The sequence below is a fragment of the Ranitomeya imitator genome, chromosome 3, assembly GCF_032444005.1.
Source record: "Ranitomeya imitator isolate aRanImi1 chromosome 3, aRanImi1.pri, whole genome shotgun sequence".
Lineage (NCBI taxonomy): Eukaryota > Metazoa > Chordata > Amphibia > Anura > Dendrobatidae > Ranitomeya > Ranitomeya imitator.
Genome location: NC_091284.1, coordinates 7,298,639 through 7,317,521, shown reverse-complemented (window position 1 = coordinate 7,317,521; position 18,883 = coordinate 7,298,639). Strand labels below are relative to the sequence as shown.

Sequence of the window (18,883 nt, the reverse complement as noted above, 5' to 3'; positions counted from 1 at the left end):
TGTGTAGTGCTGCCATCTAGTGTCACCTGCAGGGTAATGCAGCCTCTGTGGTTTGTGCCGTGTAGTGCTGCCATCTAGTGTCACCTGCAGGGTAATGCAGCCTCTGTGGTTTGTGCCGTGTAGTGCTGCCACCTAGTGTCACCTGCAGGGTAATGCAGCCTCTGTGGTGTGTGCCGTGTAGTGCTGCCATCTAGTGTCACCTGCAGGGTAATGCAGCCTCTGTGGTATGTGCCGTGTAGTGCTGCCACCTAGTGTCACCTGCAGGGTAATGCAGCCTCTGTGGTTTGTGCCGTGTAGTGCTGCCACCTAGTGTCACCTGCAGGGTAATGCAGCCTCTGTGGTGTGTGCCGTGTAGTGCTGCCATCTAGTGTCACCTGCAGGGTAATGCAGCCTCTGTGGTATATACTGTGTAGTGCTGCCATCTAGTGTCACCTGCAGGGTAATGCAGCCTCTGTGGTTTGTGCCGTGTAGTGCTGCCATCTAGTGTCACCTGCAGGGTAATGCAGCCTCTGTGGTGTGTGCCGTGTAGTGCTGCCATCTAGTGTCACCTGCAGGGTAATGCAGCCTCTGTGGTATGTGCTGTGTAGTGCTGCCACCTAGTGTCACCTGCAGGGTAATGCAGCCTCTGTGGTGTGTGCCGTGTAGTGCTGCCACCTAGTGTCACCTGCAGGGTAATGCAGCCTCTGTGGTATGTGCCGTGTAGTGCTGCCATCTAGTGCCACCTGCAGGGTAATGCAGCCTCTGTGGTATGTGCTGTGTAGTGCTGCCACCTAGTGTCACCTGCAGGGTAATGCAGCCTCTGTGGTATATACTGTGTAGTGCTGCCACCTAGTGTCACCTGCAGGGTAATGCAGCCTCTGTGGTATATACTGTGTAGTGCTGCCATCTAGTGTCACCTGCGGGGTAATGCAGCCTCTGTGCTATGTGCCGTGTAGTGCTGCCACCTAGTGTCACCTGCAGGGTAATGCAGCCTCTGTGGTATATACTGTGTAGTGCTGCCACCTAGTGTCACCTGCAGGGTAATGCAGCCTCTGTGGTATGTGCTGTGTAGTGCTGCCACCTAGTGTCACCTGCAGGGTAATGCAGCCTCTGTGGTATGTGCTGTGTAGTGCTGCCACCTAGTGTCACCTGCAGGGTAATGCAGCCTCTGTGGTATGTGCTGTGTAGTGCTGCCACCTAGTGTCACCTGCAGGGTAATGCGGCCTCTGTGGTATGTGCTGTGTAGTGCTGCCACCTAGTGTCACCTGCAGGGTAATGCAGCCTCTGTGGTATATACTGTGTAGTGCTGCCACCTAGTGTCACCTGCAGGGTAATGCAGCCTCTGTGGTATGTGCTGTGTAGTGCTGCCACCTAGTGTCACCTGCAGGGTAATGCGGCCTCTGTGGTATATACTGTGTAGTGCTGCCACCTAGTGTCACCTGCGGGGTAATGCAGCCTCTGTGCTATGTGCTGTGTAGTGCTGCCACCTAGTGTCACCTGCAGGGTAATGCAGCCTCTGTGGTATATACTGTGTAGTGCTGCCACCTAGTGTCACCTGCAGGGTAATGCAGCCTCTGTGGTATGTGCTGTGTAGTGCTGCCACCTAGTGTCACCTGCGGGGTAATGCAGCCTCTGTGCTATGTGCTGTGTAGTGCTGCCACCTAGTGTCACCTGCGGGGTAATGCAGCCTCTGTGGTATATACTGTGTAGTGCTGCCACCTAGTGTCACCTGCAGGGTAATGCGGCCTCTGTGGTATATACTGTGTAGTGCTGCCACCTAGTGTCACCTGCGGGGTAATGCAGCCTCTGTGGTATATACTGTGTAGTGCTGCCACCTAGTGTCACCTGCGGGGTAATGCAGCCTCTGTGGTATGTGCTGTGTAGTGCTGCCACCTAGTGTCACCTGCAGGGTAATGCAGCCTCTGTGGTATGTGCTGTGTAGTGCTGCCACCTAGTGTCACCTGCGGGGTAATGCAGCCTCTGTGGTGTGTGGTGTGTAGTGCTGCCACCTAGTGTCACCTGCGGGGTAATGCAGCCTCTGTGGTGTGTGCCGTGTAGTGCTGCCACCTAGTGTCACCTGCAGGATAATGCAGCCTCTGTGGTATGTGCCTTGTAGTGCTGCCATCTAGTGTCACCTGCAGGGTAATGCAGCCTCTGTGGTATGTGCTGTGTAGTGCTGCCACCTAGTGTCACCTGCAGGGTAATGCAGCCTATGTGGTATGTGCTGTGTAGTGCTGCCACCTAGTGTCACCTGCAGGGTAATGCAGCCTATGTGGTATGTGCTGTGTAGTGCTGCCACCTAGTGTCACCTGCAGGGTAATGCAGCCTCTGTGGTATGTGCTGTGTAGTGCTGCCACCTAGTGTCACCTGCAGGGTAATGCAGCCTCTGTGGTATGTGCTGTGTAGTGCTGCCATCTAGTGTCACCTGCAGGGTAATGCAGCCTCTGTGGTATGTGCTGTGTAGTGCTGCCACCTAGTGTCACCTGCAGGGTAATGCAGCCTCTGTGGTATATACTGTGTAGTGCTGCCATCTAGTGTCACCTGCAGGGTAATGCAGCCTCTGTGGTGTGTGCTGTGTAGTGCTGCCATCTAGTGTCACCTGCAGGGTAATGCGGCCTCTGTGGTATGTGCTGTGTAGTGCTGCCATCTAGTGTCACCTGCAGGGTAATGCAGCCTATGTGGTATGTGCTGTGTAGTGCTGCCACCTAGTGTCACCTGCAGGGTAATGCAGCCTATGTGGTATGTGCTGTGTAGTGCTGCCACCTAGTGTCACCTGCAGGGTAATGCAGCCTCTGTGGTATGTGCTGTGTAGTGCTGCCACCTAGTGTCACCTGCAGGGTAATGCAGCCTCTGTGGTATGTGCTGTGTAGTGCTGCCACCTAGTGTCACCTGCAGGGTAATGCAGCCTATGTGGTATGTGCTGTGTAGTGCTGCCACCTAGTGTCACCTGCAGGGTAATGCAGCCTCTGTGGTATGTGCTGTGTAGTGCTGCCATCTAGTGTCACCTGCAGGGTAATGCAGCCTCTGTGGTATATACTGTGTAGTGCTGCCACCTAGTGTCACCTGCAGGGTAATGCAGCCTCTGTGGTATGTGCTGTGTAGTGCTGCCACCTAGTGTCACCTGCAGGGTAATGCAGCCTCTGTGGTATATACTGTGTAGTGCTGCCACCTAGTGTCACCTGCGGGGTAATGCAGCCTCTGTGGTATGTGATGTGTAGTGCTGCCATCTAGTGTCACCTGCAGGGTAATGCAGCCTCTGTGGTATGTGCCGTGTAGTGCTGCCATCTAGTGTCACCTGCAGGGTAATGCAGCCTCTGTGGTATATACTGTGTAGTGCTGCCACCTAGTGTAACCTGCGGGGTAATGCAGCCTCTGTGGTATGTGATGTGTAGTGCTGCCACCTAGTGTCACCTGCAGGGTAATGCGGCCTCTGTGGTATGTGCTGTGTAGTGCTGCCACCTAGTGTCACCTGCGGGGTAATGCGGCCTCTGTGGTATGTGCTGTGTAGTGCTGCCACCTAGTGTCACCTGCGGGGTAATGCAGCCTCTGTGGTATGTGCTGTGTAGTGCTGCCACCTAGTGTCACCTGCAGGGTAATGCAGCCTCTGTGGTATGTGCTGTGTAGTGCTGCCATCTAGTGTCACCTGCGGGGTAATGCGGCCTCTGTGGTATGTGCTGTGTAGTGCTGCCATCTAGTGTCACCTGCGGGGTAATGCAGCCTCTGTGGTATGTGCTGTGTAGTGCTGCCACCTAGTGTCACCTGCAGGGTAATGCAGCCTCTGTGGTATGTGCCGTGTAGTGCTGCCATCTAGTGTCACCTGCGGGGTAATGCGGCCTCTGTGGTATGTGCCGTGTAGTGCTGCCATCTAGTGTCACCTGCGGGGTAATGCAGCCTCTGTGGTATGTGCTGTGTAGTGCTGCCACCTAGTGTCACCTGCAGGGTAATGCAGCCTCTGTGGTATGTGCTGTGTAGTGCTGCCATCTAGTGTCCCCTGCAGGGTAATGCAGCCTCTGTGGTATGTGCTGTGTAGTGCTGCCATCTAGTGTCACCTGCGGGGTAATGCAGCCTCTGTGGTATGTGCTGTGTAGTGCTGCCACCTAGTGTCACCTGCAGGGTAATGCAGCCTCTGTGGTATGTGCTGTGTAGTGCTGCCATCTAGTGTCACCTGCAGGGTAATGCAGCCTCTGTGGTATGTGCTGTGTAGTGCTGCCACCTAGTGTCACCTGCAGGGTAATGCAGCCTCTGTGGTGTGTGCCGTGTAGTGCTGCCACCTAGTGTCACCTGCAGGGTAATGCGGCCTCTGTGGTATGTGCTGTGTAGTGCTGCCACCTAGTGTCACCTGCAGGGTAATGCGGCCTCTGTGGTATGTGCTGTGTAGTGCTGCCACCTAGTGTCACCTGCAGGGTAATGCAGCCTCTGTGGTATATACTGTGTAGTGCTGCCACCTAGTGTCACCTGCAGGGTAATGCGGCCTATGTGGTATGTGCCGTGTAGTGCTGCCACCTCGTGTCACCTGCGGGGTAATGCAGCCTCTGTGGTATGTGCTGTGTAGTGCTGCCATCTAGTGTCCCCTGCAGGGTAATGCAGCCTCTGTGGTATGTGCTGTGTAGTGCTGCCACCTAGTGTCACCTGCAGGGTAATGCAGCCTCTGTGGTATGTGCCGTGTAGTGCTGCCATCTAGTGTCACCTGCGGGGTAATGCAGCCTCTGTGGTATGTGCTGTGTAGTGCTGCCATCTAGTGTCACCTGCAGGGTAATGCAGCCTCTGTGGTATGTGCTGTGTAGTGCTGCCATCTAGTGTCACCTGCGGGGTAATGCAGCCTCTGTGGTATATACTGTGTAGTGCTGCCACCTAGTGTCACCTGCTAGGTAATGCGGCCTCTGTGGTATGTGCTGTGTAGTACTGCCACCTAGTGTCACCTGCAGGGTAATGCAGCCTCTGTGGTATGTGCTGTGTAGTGCTGCCATCTAGTGTCACCTGCAGGGTAATGCGGCCTCTGTGGTATGTGCTGTGTAGTGCTGCCATCTAGTGTCACCTGCAGGGTAATGCAGCCTCTGTGGTATGTGCTGTGTAGTGCTGCCATCTAGTGTCACCTGCAGGGTAATGCAGCCTCTGTGGTATGTGCTGTGTAGTGCTGCCATCTAGTGTCACCTGCAGGGTAATGCAGCCTCTGTGGTATGTGCTGTGTAGTGCTGCCACCTAGTGTCACCTGCTAGGTAATGCGGCCTCTGTGGTATGTGCTGTGTAGTGCTGCCACCTAGTGTCACCTGCAGGGTAATGCAGCCTCTGTGGTATGTGCTGTGTAGTACTGCCACCTAGTGTCACCTGCAGGGTAATGCAGCCTCTGTGGTATGTGCTGTGTAGTGCTGCCATCTAGTGTCACCTGCAGGGTAATGCAGCCTCTGTGGTATGTGCCGTGTAGTGCTGCCACCTAGTGTCACCTGCAGGGTAATGCAGCCTCTGTGGTATGTGCTGTGTAGTGCTGCCACCTAGTGTCACCTGCGGGGTAATGCAGCCTCTGTGGTATGTGCTGTGTAGTGCTGCCATCTAGTGTCCCCTGCAGGGTAATGCAGCCTCTGTGGTATGTGCTGTGTAGTGCTGCCATCTAGTGTCACCTGCAGGGTAATGAAGCCTCTGTGGTATGTGCCGTGTAGTGCTGCCATCTAGTGTCACCTGCAGGGTAATGCAGCCTCTGTGGTATGTGCTGTGTAGTGCTGCCATCTAGTGTCACCTGCGGGGTAATGCAGCCTCTGTGGTATGTGCTGTGTAGTGCTGCCATCTAGTGTCACCTGCGGGGTAATGCAGCCTCTGTGGTATGTGCTGTGTAGTGCTGCCATCTAGTGTCACCTGCGGGGTAATGCAGCCTCTGTGGTATGTGCTGTGTAGTGCTGCCATCTAGTGTCACCTGCAGGGTAATGATGCCTCTGTGGTATGTGCTGTGTAGTGCTGCCATCTAGTGTCACCTGCGGGGTAATGCAGCCTCTGTGGTATGTGCTGTGTAGTGCTGCCACCTAGTGTCACCTGCAGGGTAATGCGGCCTCTGTGGTATGTGCTGTGTAGTGCTGCCACCTAGTGTCACCTGCAGGGTAATGCGGCCTCTGTGGTATGTGCTGTGTAGTGCTGCCACCTAGTGTCACCTGCAGGGTAATGCAGCCTCTGTGGTATGTGCTGTGTAGTGCTGCCACCTAGTGTCACCTGCAGGGTAATGCAGCCTCTGTGGTATGTGCTGTGTAGTGCTGCCACCTAGTGTCACCTGCAGGGTAATGCAGCCTCTGTGGTATGTGCTGTGTAGTGCTGCCAACTAGTGTCACCTGCAGGGTAATGCAGCCTCTGTGGTATGTGCTGTGTAGTGCTGCCACCTAGTGTCACCTGCAGGGTAATGCAGCCTCTGTGGTATGTGCTGTGTAGTGCTGCCACCTAGTGTCACCTGCAGGGTAATGCAGCCTCTGTGGTATGTGCTGTGTAGTGCTGCCACCTAGTGTCACCTGCAGGGTAATGCAGCCTCTGTGGTATATACTGTGTAGTGCTGCCATCTAGTGTCACCTGCGGGGTAATGCGGCCTCTGTGGTATGTGCTGTGTAGTGCTGCCATCTAGTGTCCCCTGCAGGGTAATGCAGCCTCTGTGGTATGTGCTGTGTAGTGCTGCCACCTAGTGTCACCTGCAGGGTAATGCAGCCTCTGTGGTATGTGGTGTGTAGTGCTGCCACCTAGTGTCACCTGCAGGGTAATGCAGCCTCTGTGGTATGTGCTGTGTAGTGCTGCCACCTAGTGTCACCTGCGGGGTAATGCAGCCTCTGTGGTATGTGCTGTGTAGTGCTGCCACCTAGTGTCACCTGCAGGGTAATGCGGCCTCTGTGGTATGTGGTGTGTAGTGCTGCCATCTAGTGTCACCTGCGGGGTAATGCAGCCTCTGTGGTATGTGCTGTGTAGTGCTGCCACCTAGTGTCACCTGCAGGGTAATGCAGCCTCTGTGGTATGTGCTGTGTAGTGCTGCCATCTAGTGTCACCTGCGGGGTAATGCAGCCTCTGTGGTATGTGCCGTGTAGTGCTGCCATCTAGTGTCACCTGCGGGGTAATGCAGCCTCTGTGGTATGTGCCGTGTAGTGCTGCCATCTAGTGTCACCTGCAGGGTAATGCAGCCTCTGTGGTATATACTGTGTAGTGCTGCCACCTAGTGTCACCTGCAGGGTAATGCAGCCTCTGTGGTATGTGCTGTGTAGTGCTGCCACCTAGTGTCACCTGCAGGGTAATGCAGCCTCTGTGGTATGTGCTGTGTAGTTTTGCCATCTAGTGTCACCTGCAGGGTAATGCAGCCTCTGTGCTATGTGCTGTGTAGTGCTGCCATCTAGTGTCCCCTGCAGGGTAATGCAGCCTCTGTGGTATATACTGTGTAGTGCTGCCATCTAGTGTCACCTGCAGGGTAATGCAGCCTCTGTGGTATATACTGTGTAGTGCTGCCACCTAGTGTCACCTGCAGGGTAATGCAGCCTCTGTGGTATATACTGTGTAGTGCTGCCACCTAGTGTCACCTGCAGGGAAATGCGGCCTCTGTGGTATGTGCTGTGTAGTGCTGCCATCTAGTGTCACCTGCGGGGTAATGCAGCCTCTGTGGTATGTGCTGTGTAGTGCTGCCATCTAGTGTCACCTGCAGGGTAATGAAGCCTCTGTGGTATGTGCCGTGTAGTGCTGCCACCTAGTGTCACCTGCAGGGTAATGCGGCCTCTGTGGTATATACTGTGTAGTGCTGCCATCTAGTGTCACCTGCAGGGTAATGCAGCCTCTGTGGTATGTGCTGTGTAGTGCTGCCATCTAGTGTCACCTGCAGGGTAATGAAGCCTCTGTGGTATGTGCCGTGTAGTGCTGCCATCTAGTGTCACCTGCAGGGTAATGCAGCCTCTGTGGTATGTGCTGTGTAGTGCTGCCACCTAGTGTCACCTGCTAGGTAATGCGGCCTCTGTGGTATGTGCCGTGTAGTGCTGCCATCTAGTGTCACCTGCAGGGTAATGCAGCCTCTGTGGTATGTGCTGTGTAGTGCTGCCACCTAGTGTCACCTGCAGGGTAATGAAGCCTCTGTGGTATGTGCCGTGTAGTGCTGCCATCTAGTGTCACCTGCAGGGTAATGCGGCCTCTGTGGTATGTGCTGTGTAGTGCTGCCACCTAGTGTCACCTGCAGGGTAATGCAGCCTCTGTGGTATGTGCCGTGTAGTGCTGCCATCTAGTGTCACCTGCGGGGTAATGAAGCCTCTGTGGTATGTGCCGTGTAGTGCTGCCATCTAGTGTCACCTGCAGGGTAATGCAGCCTCTGTGGTATGTGCCGTGTAGTGCTGCCACCTAGTGTCACCTGCAGGGTAATGCAGCCTCTGTGGTATGTGCCGTGTAGTGCTGCCATCTAGTGTCACCTGCGGGGTAATGAAGCCTCTGTGGTATGTGCCGTGTAGTGCTGCCATCTAGTGTCACCTGCAGGGTAATGCAGCCTCTGTGGTATGTGCTGTGTAGTGCTGCCATCTAGTGTCACCTGCGGGGTAATGCAGCCTCTGTGGTATATACTGTGTAGTGCTGCCATCTAGTGTCACCTGCAGGGTAATGCGGCCTCTGTGGTATGTGCTGTGTAGTGCTGCCACCTAGTGTCACATGCAGGGTAATGCGGCCTCTGTGGTATATACTGTGTAGTGCTGCCATCTAGTGTCACCTGCAGGGTAATGCAGCCTCTGTGGTATATACTGTGTAGTGCTGCCACCTAGTGTCACATGCAGGGTAATGCGGCCTCTGTGGTATATACTGTGTAGTGCTGCCATCTAGTGTCACCTGCAGGGTAATGAAGCCTCTGTGGTATGTGCTGTGTAGTGCTGCCATCTAGTGTCACCTGCGGGGTAATGCAGCCTCTGTGGTATATACTGTGTAGTGCTGCCACCTAGTGTCACATGCAGGGTAATGCGGCCTCTGTGGTATATACTGTGTAGTGCTGCCATCTAGTGTCACCTGCAGGGTAATGAAGCCTCTGTGGTATGTGCCGTGTAGTGCTGCCATCTAGTGTCACCTGCAGGGTAATGCGGCCTCTGTGGTATGTGCTGTGTAGTGCTGCCATCTAGTGTCACCTGCAGGGTAATGCAGCCTCTGTGGTATGTGCTGTGTAGTGCAGCCATCTAGTGTCACCTGCAGGGTAATGCAGCCTCTGTGGTATGTGCTGTGTAGTGCAGCCATCTAGTGTCACCTGCGGGGTAATGCAGCCTCTGTGGTATGTGCTGTGTAGTGCTGCCATCTAGTGTCACCTGCAGGGTAATGCAGCCTCTGTGGTATGTGCTGTGTAGTGCTGCCATCTAGTGTCACCTGCAGGGTAATGCAGCCTCTGTGGTATGTGCTGTGTAGTGCAGCCATCTAGTGTCACCTGCAGGGTAATGCAGCCTCTGTGGTATGTGCTGTGTAGTGCTGCCATCTAGTGTAATCCAGTGTCTACTGCCATATAGTCCAGTGCAGGCGTCAAATGCACCATAAGGCAGGTATGAGGCACAGCCTCCACGTGGCCAGCGACGCCCCGACTACTGAAATAAAACGCCTGGCGCCACTACTACGCCGTGTGCTGGTGCCGTGGCCCGGGGCTCCTTGTGCAAGACAATGGCCGGATTCATATGCAGGCAGGTCCTGCATGAGGGGATCAATGCCAGTGAGCGGCCCCCACCCTGGAGACACTCGGGGGCATAAAGTGTCAGTGCAGCACAGTTCTCTCTGGTGGCACAGCATTCTCGGCAGCACATTACCCTCAGGCGGCACAGCATTCTCGGCAGCACAGTACCCTCAGGCGGCACAGCATTCTCAGCAGCACAGTACCCTCAGGCGGCACAGCATTCTCAGCAGCACAGTACCCTCAGGCGGCACAGCATTCTCGGCAACACAGTACCCTCAGGCAGCACAGTATTCTCGGCAGCACAGTACCCTCAGGCGGCACAGCATTCTCGGCAACACAGTACCCTCAGGCAGCACAGTATTCTCGGCAGCACAGTACCCTCAGACGGCACAGTATTCTCGGCAGCACAGTACCCTCAGACGGCACTGTATTCTCAGCAGCACAGTACCCTCAGACAGCAAAGTATTCTCGGCAGCACAGTACCCTCAGACGGCACAGCATTCTCGGCAGCACAGTACCCTCAGACAGCAAAGTATTCTCAGCAGCACAGTACCCTCAGACAGCAAAGTATTCACGGCAGCACAGTACCCTCAGACGGCACAGCATTCTCGGCAGCACAGTACCCTCAGACGGCACAGCATTCTCGGCAGCACACTCCCAGTAGCCCCATGCGCACAGATCACATTTGTCTGTAACTCACGTTTTACAGTCCTTCTCCCGGTTGGCGCCGTGATATAAGTACACCCGCAGCCGCCCGTCACTCACTCTCTTCTCTACTTCCTTCTTCCAATGATGAACGAGGGACGCCGGGCAGATGATGAGAGTCCCGCGAGAGACCGTCAGCGTGGAATCTGGGAACAGGAGGACTGTGTTATCACAGCGTACAGGGTCATGTGACCACTGTGCCCGCTATAGACATGTAGGGGGGCATCAGCGGGTACATGAGGCAGGAAACCCCATCATTACCCGTCTTAGAGATCCAGGACTCCAACTGCTTCTCCTCTTCCTTCACAGACTTCTGCTGTTGCTTCTGGGCCAGAATGAGGGCGATCATGGTGAGAGTCTTCCCCAACCCCATGTCATCCGCTGAAGACACAAAAGTCAGAGGGGACAACATGTCAATCAACAGCAAAGGGGTGCGTGCGCCCTGAATTATACTGCCCAGACTACCCAACAGGTCCCATTAATAACAGATATAGAAATCTGTATGTAGGGAGCTCCTCCTAGTGGTGGCTGTATAAATCTGTATGTAGTGGGCTCCCCCTAGTGGTGACTGTATAAATCTGTATGTACTGGACTCCTCCTAGTGGTGGCTGTATAAATCTGTATGTAGTGAGCTCCCCCTAGTGGTGACTGTATAAATCTGTATGTAGTGAGCTCCCTCTAGTGGTGACTGTATAAATCTGTATGTAGTGGGCTCCTCCTAGTGGTGACTGTATAAATATGTAGTGAGCTCCCCCTAGTGGTGACTGTATAAATCTGTATGTAGTGGGCTCCTCCTAGTGGTGACTGTATAAATATGTAGTGAGCTCCCCCTAGTGGTGACTGTATAAATCTGTATGTAGTGAGCTCCCCCTAGTGGTGACTGTATAAATCTGTATGTAGTGAGCTCCCCCTAGTGGTGACTGTATAAATCTGTATGTAGTGAGCTCCCTCTAGTGGTGACTGTATAAATCTGTATGTAGTGAGCTCCTCCTAGTGGTGACTGTATAAATCTGTATGTAGTGAGCTCCTCCTAGTGGTGACTGTATAAATCTGTATGTAGTGAGCTCCTCCTAGTGGTGACTGTATAAATCTGTATGTAGTGAGCTCCCCCTAGTGTTGGCTGTATAAATATGTATGTAGTGAGCTCCTCCTAGTGGTGACTGTATAAATCTGTATGTAGTGAGCTCCTCCTAGTGGTGGCTGTATAAATCTGTATGTAGTGGGCTCCCCCTAGTGGTGACTGTATAAATCTGTATGTAGTGGGCTCCTCCTAGTGGTGACTGTATAAATCTGTATGTAGTGAGCTCCTCCTAGTGGTGACTGTATAAATCTGTATGTAGTGAGCTCCCTCTAGTGGTGACTGTATAAATCTGTATGTAGTGAGCTCCCCCTAGTGTTGGCTGTATAAATATGTATGTAGTGAGCTCCTCCTAGTGGTGACTGTATAAATCTGTATGTAGTGGGCTCCTCCTAGTGGTGGCTGTATAAATCTGTATGTAGTGGGCTCCTCCTAGTGGTGACTGTATAAATATGTATGTAGTGAGCTCCTCCTAGTGGTGACTGTATAAATCTGTATGTAGTGGGCTCCTCCTAGTGGTGACTGTATAAATATGTATGTAGTGAGCTCCCTCTAGTGGTGACTGTATAAATCTGTATGTAGTGAGCTCCCCCTAGTGTTGGCTGTATAAATATGTATGTAGTGAGCTCCTCCTAGTGGTGACTGTATAAATCTGTATGTAGTGGGCTCCTCCTAGTGGTGGCTGTATAAATCTGTATGTAGTGAGCTCCCTCTAGTGGTGACTGTATAAATCTATATGTAGTGAGCTCCCCCTAGTGGTGACTGTATAAATCTGTATGTAGTGAGCTCCTCCTAGTGGTGGCTGTATAAATCTGTATGTAGTGGGCTCCCTCTAGTGGTGACTGTATAAATCTGTATGTAGTGAGCTCCTCCTAGTGGTGGCTGTATAAATCTGTATGTAGTGGGCTCCCTCTAGTGGTGACTGTATAAATCTATATGTAGGGAGCTCCCTCTAGTGGTGTCTGTATAAATCTGTATGTAGTGAGCTCCTCCTAGTGGTGGCTGTATAAATCTGTATGTAGTGGGCTCCCCCTAGTGGTGACTGTATAAATCTGTATGTACTGGGCTCCCCCTAGTGGTGACTGTATAAATCTGTATGTAGTGGGCTCCTTCTAGTGGTGACTGTATAAATCTGTATGTAGTGAGCTCCCCCTAGTGGTGACTGTATAAATCTGTATGTAGTGAGCTCCTCCTAGTGGTGACTGTATAAATCTGTATGTAGTGAGCTCCCCCTAGTGGTGACTGTATAAATCTGTATGTAGTGGGCTCCTTCTAGTGGTGACTGTATAAATCTGTATGTAGTGAGCTCCCCCTAGTGGTGACTGTATAAATCTGTATGTAGTGAGCTCCTCCTAGTGGTGACTGTATAAATCTGTATGTAGTGAGCTCCCCCTAGTGGTGACTGTATAAATCTGTATGTAGTGGGCTCCCCCTAGTGGTGGCTGTATAAATCTGTATGTAGTGAGCTCCTCCTAGTGGTGGCTGTATAAATCTGTATGTAGTGAGCTCCCCTAGTGGTGTCTGTATAAATCTGTATGTAGTGAGCTCCCTCTAGTGGTGACTGTATAAATCTGTATATAGTGGGCTCCTCCTAGTGGTGACTGTATAAATATGTAGTGAGCTCCTCCTAGTGGTGACTGTATAAATCTGTATGTACTGGGCTCCTCCTAGTGGTGACTGTATAAATATGTATGTAGTGAGCTCCCCCTAGTGGTGACTGTATAAATCTGTATGTACTGGGCTCCTCCTAGTGGTGACTGTATAAATCTGTATGTACTGGGCTCCCTCTAGTGGTGACTGTATAAATCTGTATGCAGTGAGCTCCCTCTAGTGGTGTCTGTATAAATCTGTATGTAGTGAGCTCCCCCTAGTGGTGACTGTATAAATCTGTATGTAGTGAGCTCCTCCTAGTGGTGGCTGTATAAATCTGTATGTAGTGAGCTCCCTCTAGTGGTGACTGTATAAATCTGTATGTAGTGAGCTCCTCCTAGTGGTGGCTGTATAAATCTGTATGTAGTGGGCTCCCTCTAGTGGTGACTGTATAAATCTATATGTAGGGAGCTCCCTCTAGTGGTGTCTGTATAAATCTGTATGTAGTGAGCTCCTCCTAGTGGTGGCTGTATAAATCTGTATGTAGTGGGCTCCCCCTAGTGGTGACTGTATAAATCTGTATGTACTGGGCTCCCCCTAGTGGTGACTGTATAAATCTGTATGTAGTGGGCTCCTTCTAGTGGTGACTGTATAAATCTGTATGTAGTGAGCTCCCCCTAGTGGTGACTGTATAAATCTGTATGTAGTGAGCTCCTCCTAGTGGTGACTGTATAAATCTGTATGTAGTGAGCTCCCCCTAGTGGTGACTGTATAAATCTGTATGTAGTGGGCTCCTTCTAGTGGTGACTGTATAAATCTGTATGTAGTGAGCTCCCCCTAGTGGTGACTGTATAAATCTGTATGTAGTGAGCTCCTCCTAGTGGTGACTGTATAAATCTGTATGTAGTGAGCTCCCCCTAGTGGTGACTGTATAAATCTGTATGTAGTGGGCTCCCCCTAGTGGTGGCTGTATAAATCTGTATGTAGTGAGCTCCTCCTAGTGGTGGCTGTATAAATCTGTATGTAGTGAGCTCCCCTAGTGGTGTCTGTATAAATCTGTATGTAGTGAGCTCCCTCTAGTGGTGACTGTATAAATCTGTATATAGTGGGCTCCTCCTAGTGGTGACTGTATAAATATGTAGTGAGCTCCTCCTAGTGGTGACTGTATAAATCTGTATGTACTGGGCTCCTCCTAGTGGTGACTGTATAAATATGTATGTAGTGAGCTCCCCCTAGTGGTGACTGTATAAATCTGTATGTACTGGGCTCCTCCTAGTGGTGACTGTATAAATCTGTATGTACTGGGCTCCCTCTAGTGGTGACTGTATAAATCTGTATGTAGTGAGCTCCCTCTAGTGGTGGCTGTATAAATCTGTATGTAGTGAGCTCCTCATAGTGGTGACTGTATAAATCTGTATGTAGTGAGCTCCCTCTAGTGGTGTCTGTAGAAATCTGTATGTAGTGAGCTCCCTCTAGTGGTGTCTGTAGAAATCTGTATGTAGTGAGCTCCTCCTAGTGGTGACTGTATAAATCTGTATGTAGTGAGCTCCCTCTAGTGGTGACTGTATAAATCTGTATGTAGTGAGCTCCCTCTAGTGGTGGCTGTATAAATCTGTATGTAGTGAGCTCCTCATAGTGGTGACTGTATAAATCTGTATGTAGTGAGCTCCCTCTAGTGGTGTCTGTAGAAATCTGTATGTAGTGAGCTCCCTCTAGTGGTGTCTGTAGAAATCTGTATGTAGTGAGCTCCTCCTAGTGGTGACTGTATAAATCTGTATGTAGTGAGCTCCTCCTAGTGGTGACTGTATAAATCTGTATGTAGTGAGCTCCCTCTAGTGGTGTCTGTAGAAATCTGTATGTAGTGAGCTCCTCCTAGCGGTGACTGTATAAATCTGTATGTAGTGAGCTCCTCCTAGTGGTGACTGTATAAATCTGTATGTAGTGAGCTCCTCCTAGTGGTGGCTGTATAAATCTGTATGTAGTGAGCTCCCCCTAGTAATGACTGTATAAATCTATATGTAGTGAGCTCCCTCTAGTGGTGGCTGTATAAATCTATATGTAGTGAGCTCCTCCTAGTGGTGACTGTATAAATCTGTATGTAGTGAGCTCCCTCTAGTGGTGGCTGTATAAATCTGTATGTAGTGAGCTCCTCATAGTGGTGACTGTATAAATCTGTATGTAGTGAGCTCCTCCTAGTGGTGACTGTATAAATCTGTATGTAGTGAGCTCCCCCTAGTGGTGACTGTATAAATCTGTATGTAGTGAGCTCCCCCTAGTAATGACTGTATAAATCTGTATGTAGTGAGCTCCCTCTAGTGGTGGCTGTATAAATCTATATGTAGTGAGCTCCTCCTAGTGGTGACTGTATAAATCTGTATGTAGTGAGCTCCCCCTAGTAATGACTGTATAAATCTGTATGTAGTGAGCTCCCCCTAGTGGTGACTGTATAAATCTGTATGTAGTGAGCTCCCCCTAGTAATGACTGTATAAATCTGTATGTAGTGAGCTCCCTCTAGTGGTGGCTGTATAAATCTATATGTAGTGAGCTCCTCCTAGTGGTGACTGTATAAATCTGTATGTAGTGAGCTCCCCCTAGTAATGACTGTATAAATCTGTATGTAGTGAGCTCCCCCTAGTGGTGAATGTATAAATCTGTATGTAGTGAGCTCCCCCTAGTGGTGACTGTATAAATCTGTATGTAGTGAGCTCCCCCTAGTGGTGACTGTATAAATCTGTATGTAGTGAGCTCCCCCTAGTGGTGACTGTATAAATCTGTATGTAGTGAGCTCCCTCTAGTGGTGACTGTATAAATCTGTATGTAGTGAGCTCCCCCTAGTGGTGGCTGTATAAATCTGTATGTAGTGAGCTCCCCTTAGTGGTGGCTGTATAAATCTGTATGTAGTGAGCTCCCTCTAGTGGTGACTGTATAAATCTGTATGTAGTGAGCTCCGTCTAGTGGTGACTGTATAAATCTGTATGTAGTGAGCTCCCCCTAGTGGTGACTGTATAAATCTATATGTAGTGAGCTCCTCCTAGTGTTGGCTGTATAAATCTGTATGTAGTGAGCTCCCTCTAGTGGTGACTGTATAATCTGTATGTAGTGAGCTCCCCCTAGTGGTGACTGTATAAATCTGTATTTAGTGAGCTCCCCCTAGTGGTGACTGTATAAATCTATATGTAGTGAGCTCCTCCTAGTGTTGGCTGTATAAATCTGTATGTAGTGAGCTCCGTCTAGTGGTGACTGTATAAATCTGTATGTAGTGAGCTCCCCCTAGTGGTGACTGTATAAATCTGTATGTAGTGAGCTCCCCCTAGTGGTGACTGTATAAATCTATATGTAGTGAGCTCCTCCTAGTGTTGGCTGTATAAATCTGTATGTAGTGAGCTCCCTCTAGTGGTGACTGTATAAATCTGTATGTAGTGAGCTCCGTCTAGTGGTGACTGTATAAATCTGTATGTAGTGAGCTCCCCCTAGTGGTGACTGTATAAATCTATATGTAGTGAGCTCCTCCTAGTGTTGGCTGTATAAATCTGTATGTAGTGAGCTCCCTCTAGTGGTGACTGTATAATCTGTATGTAGTGAGCTCCCCCTAGTGGTGACTGTATAAATCTGTATTTAGTGAGCTCCCCCTAGTAATGACTGTATAAATCTGTATGTAGTGAGCTCCTCCTAGTGGTGGCTGTATAAATCTGTATGTAGTGAGCTCCCCCTAGTGGTGGCTGTATAAATCTGTATGTAGTGAGCTCCACCTAGTGGTGACTGTATAAATCTGTATGTAGTGAGCTCCCCCTAGTAATGACTGTATAAATCTGTATGTAGTGAGCTCCTCCTAGTGTTGGCTGTATAAATCTGTATGTAGTGAGCTCCCTCTAGTGGTGACTGTATAAATCTGTATGTAGTGAGCTCCCCCTAGTGGTGACTGTATAAATCTATATGTAGTGAGCTCCTCCTAGTGTTGGCTGTATAAATCTGTATGTAGTGAGCTCCTCCTAGTGGTGACTGTATAAATCTATATGTAGTGAGCTCCTCCTAGTGTTGGCTGTATAAATCTGTATGTAGTGAGCTCCCTCTAGTGGTGACTGTATAAATCTGTATGTAGTGAGCTCCGTCTAGTGGTGACTGTATAAATCTGTATGTAGTGAGCTCCCCCTAGTGGTGACTGTATAAATCTATATGTAGTGAGCTCCTCCTAGTGTTGGCTGTATAAATCTGTATGTAGTGAGCTCCTCCTAGTGGTGACTGTATAAATCTATATGTAGTGAGCTCCTCCTAGTGTTGGCTGTATAAATCTGTATGTAGTGAGCTCCCTCTAGTGGTGACTGTATAAATCTGTATGTAGTGAGCTCCGTCTAGTGGTGACTGTATAAATCTGTATGTAGTGAGCTCCCCCTAGTGGTGACTGTATAAATCTATATGTAGTGAGCTCCTCCTAGTGTTGGCTGTATAAATCTGTATGTAGTGAGCTCCCTCTAGTGGTGACTGTATAATCTGTATGTAGTGAGCTCCCCCTAGTGGTGACTGTATAAATCTGTATTTAGTGAGCTCCCCCTAGTAATGACTGTATAAATCTGTATGTAGTGAGCTCCTCCTAGTGGTGGCTGTATAAATCTGTATGTAGTGAGCTCCCCCTAGTGGTGGCTGTATAAATCTGTATGTAGTGAGCTCCCTCTAGTGGTGACTGTATAATCTGTATGTAGTGAGCTCCCCCTAGTGGTGACTGTATAATCTGTATGTAGTGAGCTCCCCCTAGTGGTGACTGTATAATCTGTATGTAGTGAGCTCCCCCTAGTGGTGACTGTATAATCTGTATGTAGTGAGCTCCCCCTAGTGGTGACTGTATAATCTGTATGTAGTGAGCTCCCCCTAGTGGTGACTGTATAAATCTGTATTTAGTGAGCTCCCCCTAGTAATGACTGTATAAATCTGTATGTAGTGAGCTCCCCCTAGTGGTGACTGTATAAATCTATATGTAGTGAGCTCCTCCTAGTGTTGGCTGTATAAATCTGTATGTAGTGAGCTCCTCCTAGTGGTGACTGTATAAATCTATATGTAGTGAGCTCCTCCTAGTGTTGGCTGTATAAATCTGTATGTAGTGAGCTCCCTCTAGTGGTGACTGTATAAATCTGTATGTAGTGAGCTCCGTCTAGTGGTGACTGTATAAATCTGTATGTAGTGAGCTCCCCCTAGTGGTGACTGTATAAATCTATATGTAGTGAGCTCCTCCTAGTGTTGGCTGTATAAATCTGTATGTAGTGAGCTCCTCCTAGTGGTGACTGTATAAATCTATATGTAGTGAGCTCCTCCTAGTGTTGGCTGTATAAATCTGTATGTAGTGAGCTCCCTCTAGTGGTGACTGTATAAATCTGTATGTAGTGAGCTCCGTCTAGTGGTGACTGTATAAATCTGTATGTAGTGAGCTCCCCCTAGTGGTGACTGTATAAATCTATATGTAGTGAGCTCCTCCTAGTGTTGGCTGTATAAATCTGTATGTAGTGAGCTCCCTCTAGTGGTGACTGTATAATCTGTATGTAGTGAGCTCCCCCTAGTGGTGACTGTATAAATCTGTATTTAGTGAGCTCCCCCTAGTAATGACTGTATAAATCTGTATGTAGTGAGCTCCTCCTAGTGGTGGCTGTATAAATCTGTATGTAGTGAGCTCCCCCTAGTGGTGGCTGTATAAATCTGTATGTAGTGAGCTCCCTCTAGTGGTGACTGTATAATCTGTATGTAGTGAGCTCCCCCTAGTGGTGACTGTATAATCTGTATGTAGTGAGCTCCCCCTAGTGGTGACTGTATAAATCTGTATGTAGTGAGCTCCCCCTAGTGGTGACTGTATAAATCTGTATGTAGTGAGCTCCCCCTAGTGGTGACTGTATAAATCTGTATGTAGTGAGCTCCTCCTAGTGGT

The 18,883-nt window shown here is 50.0% G+C and overlaps 1 protein-coding gene across 2 annotated transcripts in view; it reads right to left on the bottom strand.

Annotated features, from left to right (window-relative positions):
* Positions 1 to 18,883, bottom strand: part of TTF2 (transcription termination factor 2) — a 54,311-nt gene that overhangs the window by 20,691 nt on the left and 14,737 nt on the right. For both annotated transcript variants that reach the window (XM_069760421.1, XM_069760422.1), the window contains 2 exons: positions 10,568 to 10,687; positions 10,302 to 10,452 (listed from right to left, as the gene is read on the bottom strand). In XM_069760421.1, coding sequence (XP_069616522.1) covers positions 10,302 to 10,452; positions 10,568 to 10,687 — 271 coding nt within the window. The remainder of the gene's footprint in view (positions 1 to 10,301; positions 10,453 to 10,567; positions 10,688 to 18,883) is intronic.